Source organism: Etheostoma cragini, chromosome 1, assembly GCF_013103735.1.
Source record: "Etheostoma cragini isolate CJK2018 chromosome 1, CSU_Ecrag_1.0, whole genome shotgun sequence".
Taxonomy (NCBI): Eukaryota; Metazoa; Chordata; class Actinopteri; order Perciformes; family Percidae; genus Etheostoma; species Etheostoma cragini.
In genome coordinates this window covers 33,614,086-33,621,779 of record NC_048407.1, presented here as the reverse complement: position 1 = coordinate 33,621,779, position 7,694 = coordinate 33,614,086, and the positions used below count along the sequence as shown (strand labels likewise).

The 7,694-nt window shown below is 37.5% G+C and overlaps 1 protein-coding gene across 1 annotated transcript in view; it reads left to right on the top strand.

Moving 5' to 3' along the window:
- The window catches only part of LOC117961704 (up-regulator of cell proliferation-like), an 8,091-nt gene extending 700 nt beyond the window's left edge, over window positions 1–7,391 (top strand). The window contains 3 exon segments of the mRNA XM_034900609.1: window positions 470–2,835; window positions 2,837–5,181; window positions 7,381–7,391. Coding sequence (XP_034756500.1) covers window positions 470–2,835; window positions 2,837–5,155 — 4,685 coding nt within the window. The 3' untranslated portion in view covers window positions 5,156–5,181; window positions 7,381–7,391.
- Window positions 7,392–7,694: the final 303 nt, after the last annotated feature.

The window sequence follows — 7,694 nt, the reverse complement described above, 5'->3', positions numbered from 1 at the left end:
TCTTTATGTAGACCTTAGTGGTCCCTAATACTGTATCTGAAGTCTCTTTATGTAGACCTTAGTGGTCCCCTAATACTGGATCTGAGGTCTCTTTCGCAAAAATTCAAAAAGTGAAAGTTGGGCCATGGGACCTTTAAATCCACCAGACATTTTAATATTATACCAAAATTTTCAGAATCCTGAGCCTTTTTGGTAAGGTTGCAAAACTCAGCCCAGAGTATACAAAAACTATACAACTATACAAAAAGGAATCACAATTTTTTTTGCAACCTTCTCTATTGCAAAATCCTGGAGGGCGTTGTTTTTTCAGTCATAATTCACCCTTAAAGCCGCGTATTTTGAACTATTCCACTGATCCACAGTTGGCCAAAAAGGCAAAGAAAACAAATGTACACACACACACACACACACACACAGGGGCTGCATGTAGTACTTAATCTCAAAGTGAACTTCTCTTTCTCCTTGACAGTCCTACGCAACTTTCTCTCCAAAGTTGGACTGGAGAAATATTATCCTAACAAACTCACTCTTCGGTCTCTCTTGGAGATCAACAAAAACAGCACAAATGAAGAAGCTGTCTCATCTGTGGAGAACATACCATGGGGTTTTCTCAGGAAACTATTTAAACTCAATTCTGAATGCAGGAGCTGTACACAATTAACAGACAAAGAAGATCATGATGATAATAATGATGATTATTATTATGATGATGATGACCTGTACACTGCAGATGACCCTGCAGAGAATAAGAAGGTCAACCCTCTCGACCTCATAGTAGCCCTCTTCCTTTATGCTGACAGCTTCTTGCAACAGGAACTGGCCCTCAAGATGTCCATGTGCCAGTTTTCCGTCCCACTGCTGTTGCCCCATGCCAATAACAGTCAGAGTACTCTGATGCTTTGGGCTCTGAGAGACATCGTCAAAGAGTGGCGTCCACATGATTTGTCTGAATCAAAAGGGTTTGTTGAAAAGAACATTATCCAAGCAGATCTTCCATTCTACTCATTTGTGAGGCTGAGAAACTGCAGTTTATCAAAGTCCCAGTGGTTGAATCATGTTCTCAGCTTTGGTCAGTCCAACAACAATATTTTCATACACAGAGATATGAAAGGTGGAGCAATTAAAAGAAACATTGCCAATGGTTTAGTAGAGGTTTGCTGGTACCTTCCCAGTGGTACTGAAAATCTTAACATATTTCCAGAGCCAGTTGCATTCGCAAATTTGCGAGGGGATGTTTGTGAGTCACTCGCACAGTTCACTTTTCTTTTTCAAGTGTCCACCGCTACCTTTGTATTCCTGGACAAAGTTGAAGAAGAGGAGCACAAGATTCTGACTTCTCTTCAAGATGTGAAATCCAAACTGTTCTTCGTCGTTAACCACAAGGAGGGGAATGTTACAGAGGATAAGGTGTCTGTAAAGAAAACACTGAAAGAATTAGAACTACCAAAGACCAGTGTGAAAGTCAAAGATCCAAGGGTAAATGTAGCAGAGTTTTCAAATAAACTTTGTGCAGCCATCAAGGCATCCATCAAAGATGTAAAAAACCCACAAAGCATTGCAAATATGCTTGACAAAGCTGTTGAACTTGGTCTGTCTGTGGATGAACGCACAAGTGATGACCAAAGGAAGGCAGCTGAGGAGATTGTGAAAGGAATCGGAGTGCGACGTGTACCAGACTACAAGAAACAACAACTTCCTTTGCAAGGAGATAACTGGAAAAGGTTATCGAAGTTAGAGAAGGAGGAATGTAGGATGAAAGACACTGGTGACTCAGGCCTTGAAGAGTATAAAACTCTGCTACAGGCAGAAAAACTAAATATCAGAGAGTGGCAAAGCAAACAAACATTGTCAAAAGGATTTAAGAGTTTTATTGAAATCTTATCCACAAGTGACAAAGAAAAAAGAGATTATTTCCTTAAGTGGATGACGTTGAAGTTAAATTCACATTCTCGGGACAAACTGACTGATCTGCGTAACAAATTTAAAGAGCAATGCAAGACGAAAGATGCAAAACTCACTGCAGAGTTGGATCAGGCTTTGCTGGAAAGCTCTTTAGGAATAGAGCATTACATGAGAGAGATGGGGCTGATCTATGAGTTTTCGTTTCAATCACCAAACACTGCTGATGAAATATCTCGTCTCCCTGGTTTGGCAGCTGAAATGCTGTTGGATGGATATCCTTTAGAGCTCTTAGATGGAGATGTTTCTAACATCCCAGAGAGATGGGTAACAGATGTGCTAATGGAGCTTCACAAGAAGGTCGGGGAGAAGAGCAGACTGTTGGTACTGACGGTGTTGGGTGTTCAAAGTAGTGGGAAGTCAACACTCCTCAACACCATGTTTGGTGTGCAGTTTCCTGTCAGCAGTGGCAGATGCACAAGAGGAGCTTATATGCTCTTCCTCAGAGTAAGTGAGGATATACAAAAGGACTTGAACTGTGACTTTATACTTCTCATTGACACAGAAGGTCTGAAGTCTTCTGATTTGGCACAACTAGAGGACAGCTATGAGCATGACAACCAGCTGGCAACCTTTGTGATTGGCTTAAGTGATGTCACCATTATCAACATCGCAATGGAGAACTCAACAGAAATGAAAGATATCCTGCAAATTGCAACTCATGCTTTCTTGAGAATGAAGGAAATTGGTAAAAAGCCAGTTTGTCATTTTGTGCACCAGAATGTTAGTGCAGTCTCAGCTCATACCAAGAATCTGACAGATAGAAAACATTTATTGGACCAGCTCAATGAAATGACTCAAATTGCAGCCGAAATGGAAAAGAAGCCCGGTATAAAAGCTTTCTCAGATGTGCTGGACTATGACATAGAAAAAAATCAACTGGAACATCCCGGGACTCTGGCATGGGACCCCACCGATGGCACCAGTAAACACAGGTTACAGTGAAGCTGTAGCAAGTTTAAAGAAAAATCTTTTGGAGACATGGAAAGAAGATAAACATGATGGAGTCTCACAGATTCCAGAGTTTCTAGAATGGATGAAAAGCCTCTGGAAAGCCGTAAAATTTGAGAACTTCATCTTCAGTTTCAGGAACACTCTTGTGGCTCATGCGTACGACAACCTTGACAAAGAGTTCAGTGAATGGGAATGGGAGTTCAGGAAAGAGATTCTCTCCTGGCAGACAGCAGCAGAGTTGGAAATCAAAAATGCTGACAATGAATCTCAGGTGGAAATTTGGAACGAATTGGTTGAATCAAAAAAATCTGAAGTGTTGAAGAAAATAGCAGCCCAGCAAAACATAATGAAGGAAAAACTCACAAACTACTACAAAAGAAAAGACACACGTGTACATTTGATAGAGAAATACAAAGTTGACTTTCTCAAGAGGATTAACAGTCTTGCAAATGAAGTTGAACATTCTGCGTATATTTACTTGGATAATGCCCTTAAACTGAAAATCGGTTTAAAAGAGGCTCAAGACATACAGCGGAAATCCAGAGGCGTGATCGAAGAGCGGGTCATGAAACTCCTGAGTCACTGCAAAAACACCACACCGCCCGAGGAACGGCTGACACATGAGTTTGAAAATATGTGGGCTGAAGCTACTAAAAATATACCTCACCTACCAGAACGAGACATACCTGCACGCATTCTTGAACAACTGAGAAAACATTTCTCAAATCAGAATGTAAATGAAAAATTGCAAAACGTTAACAATCTAAAGAAATGTGGGCTGGGCAAATTCAAGACCACAAGAGACCATACTGACGGCTTGTTGAAGAAGGTGAAATATTGGTGGGTTAGTGGAGATTTACAGAGTTTTGCAGACAGAGTCATTGAGATTTCCACACAGTTTGTTCTTGATAAAACAAAGACAAATGGAGATTACCATGACTCTTTCACAAAAGAGCTTTTGGAGAAAATAGATGAAAAGATTGAACAGAACTACAAACAATACAAAACAAATTCACAGTTTGAGATTGACCTGAAACTTCATATTTGTGGCATTGCCTCCAGGGAATTCTTAAAAATGCACCGAAAATTCATGTCTAACAATAATCCAAGAAGTCAGCTGGAGAAGTACAAGAATCAGTACTTGTTAGATTTTATCGATTTATACAAACAGAGAGATGACTGCCAACGCAAAGCAAATGATTTTGTCAGACTTTGTGTTAAACCTGCTGTTGAAGAGTACATCAGTAGATCTCTGGGAATAGACATTGTAGATCAGATTTTGACAAGTTGCCATTCAGCAGAGTACAGTTCACGCTCCTTTTTCCAGTACAACATTCAGGGAGAGCTGCTGCAAAAGGGAGAGTTTGAGAACTTTCTCAAGTACATTTGTACGTATGAGATTTATGTTAAAGATTGGATATTTCAGCACATTCTGCAAAACATGTCAGAAGACAAAACTTTGGGCAAACTGAAAAGTAAGAACCTGCAGGTCATAGTTAACAAAATAACAGAAGCAACAGAACAAGCTTTAAAAGGAGAGGATGGTGTTTTGCTGCCAGATAACAAGGAAAGCATCACAAAGCTCATCAACAACATGCGCAAATATCTGATCAAAGACATCTCAATGTCAGAGGAGCCTGAAAAAGCCACCTTGTTTCAAATCCAAAGCACATGTCGTCCATTTACAAAGAGCCTCTTTAAAGCATTGGGTGAATTGAAGGAACAGCTGCAGAACCAATTCTCAAACTCTGAAGACATCACTGAGACTCTGAACAAACTTCCAATCAAACCACAAGATGAGCTTTTCAAGCGGGTGTTTGGCTGTGGACAACAATGTCCATTTTGTAAAGTTCCGTGTGAGGCTGGAGGCAAAGACCACGACAAACATCATGCAGCTGTTCATCGGCCACAAGGTCTTGGAAGTTACAGGGATGAGGACACTGAGAAGCTGGTTGAAACACTGTGTACAACAGATGTGCACAGTGATCGTTTATTCCAAAACGCAGTAACTAAACAGGAGTGGCATCCCTATAAGGACTACATGCAATACTATCCAGACTGGCTCATTCCCCCTGATAACACCATCGAGGCATCGGACTACTGGAAGTACGTCCTGGTTCAATACAACGAACAATTTGCTGTAGAATACAAAGCCAAACCAGCTGATGTTCCAAAGGCCTGGAGGAGCATCACAAAGGAACAAGAACTGAAGGGATTAAAAGACGCTTTTAACATTAAGTGAACAATTTACAATTGAAGAGAACTGAAGTGAGCATAAAGAAGAGTAATCAGTCAAATAAAAGACAAGACTATTACCTTTACTTAGAAAAGTAAAGATTTTTAATCTAATTCAGTGTAATTAAAACAACTCAAATACTTTAGAAACTGCTACCTTAACTAATTTAAGATTTTGTTTCTTTTTAGTGATGGTTTTTCTCAGCTTCTCTCAGCTGCAATGAGGCAAATCTGTCGGCATCGCGTTTTGGGCGTTTTGAGCGTCAATCATAAAATTGACCTCTTTCAACTTTATGTTAATGAGCTATGACGCGGTGCAGCGGCTAACGCCAGCAACCAATCGGAGTATAGAAGTCCTTCGCGCTGGCTGATCCCAGAGAAACATAAAATGTAAACTTTGGTTCCTATCAAAACATTCATTCTGACGACAAGCTCATAATCACCATTGCTAGGTTACCTATTGTTTATAAGAGCTTTTTTCACAGTTCAAGTCGGTGGCGGTGTGTACGTACGGTAAACCATGTCCTGGCAGTGAATACTGTCGCCTGCTGAAGTCTGGTGAAGGAAAAATTAGTTGAACAAGTGCAAAAGCTGAAACAATAACTGGAAATAAATATAAGACTTTTAAATTTTTCTATGCTTTATACTTTTTGAATATTACAGATGTGTTTTTGTTTATTAATCTTCTGTAGGCCCTCATGCACAATGACTGGTACACAACAATGATGTTGACAATGATGAAGAAAATTACAATGTACTACCAAAATCATTTAGAAAAGATCATTTCTACCTTTTAATTTTTGGTTTGTTATTAGAAATGTTTTTTTTTCTATTTTCAAGATGCTGTGTGTTTAATGTACACAAAAATTAAAATTATGAAAATGAACATCAGACATTTGGTGAAAATATGTATGCCCATGCACAGTATACCTGGTGTGGAGAATAATGACGTGAATGATGGAGGATTTAGATGTTTTGTAATAACTTATGGTTCATTCACTGCAACGTTGAGTTGACTTTCTACAAACCATGTTTGCAAAATAAAAGACAAAAAAATAACAAAAATGTATTAAAAAGAATTACTTTTTTTCTCTATTTTAATAATACCATTTTTTCTTGTTTTATTCATTTTTAAATGATATGTTTAACAAACTAACATAGTGACTTGTGTGTGCACAACATAAAGATGTTTAGAATAAATATCATGTGATGAGATTGTTTTACTTTCAATATAACTTACTCAACTATTTACATTTTTATGGTTTTATTCTCAACATTTGTAGCTAAAACATTATTATGCATTGAACTCGTGTAAAAATAAAAAAACTTAAAAACAGCTGATCTGACGTGCACTTATGGTTTTATATTATTCGTTTTTTAATTTAGTTTTATTATGATTACAGTGATGAGTAGTGATAAAGATGCAGATGTTGACGATGTTGAACTAAGAAAGCCATGTGTAACACATGTTATCTTTAATGTTTGGTATTATTTTACTTTACTTCTAATATGTAATTGGTAACATTTGTATATTTTTTATGTGTATTGATAAGTCAGTGAATGAGAAATGTTAAACACAAATTACTTTTCCTGACCTGCTTTTAAATCTTTACCATTTTTCTAGTTTTATTGCTTTTAAAAATATGTTAAATCAACGTACATGTTGACGTGCGTCCACAGAAATGGCCTTAGTACAATGACCATGTGATGAGATGTTTCACTTACTATTATTAATGTTATTACTTTTTATTAATGTTTCTACTTTTTATTACTTATTCCACTATTTACATTTTTAAAGTTTGTTCCTCAATATTCTTGCTGAATGTAATCTGAAAAGTAACTGATGTGTTGTAGAGAGCAAAAACAGCATTAGTATGATATATGCATGTTGATGATTCATGTGTAAATACCTTTCACATGTTAATGATTAACTTGTTAACAGATGATGAGTTGAACAAGTCACAAAGAAATTAAAAAGCTGGAAATACTTTGTTATCTCTAACTTTAACAGCTCTTATTGTTTATGATTATTCATTTTTGTTTTGTTTTTAATTTTGGGCTAAAGATGACTTGTTGATGATGCTGAACTATAAAAGCTATAAAAAACTATAAAAATAAATGTTCTTCAATATTTCATTATTCTTTTGTATTTCTATCATTTTACTTCTATATTTTAGGAATAAGCAAAGCAGTTTTATCTTTTGATGTGTATATTATAAGTCAGTGAATAAGAAATATATGTTGGCGTATTGGTTGCTCATGATCTTTAGTGCGTAACTTTTAGATATTAATGAACATCCGTTACATCACAATTGAGTAGCTACAAAGCTAATTAAATGTAAATGTGCTGTATTTATAAAGCACTTTTCTAGTCTTAACGACTACTCAAAGCGCTGTTACATCATACAGGAACCATTCACACACATTCACACACTGTGGCCGAGGCTGCCGTACAAGGTGCCACCTGCTCACCAGATACACACTCACACACATTCACACTCCGATGGTACAGCATTGGGGGTAACTCGGGGTTCAGTGTCTTGCCC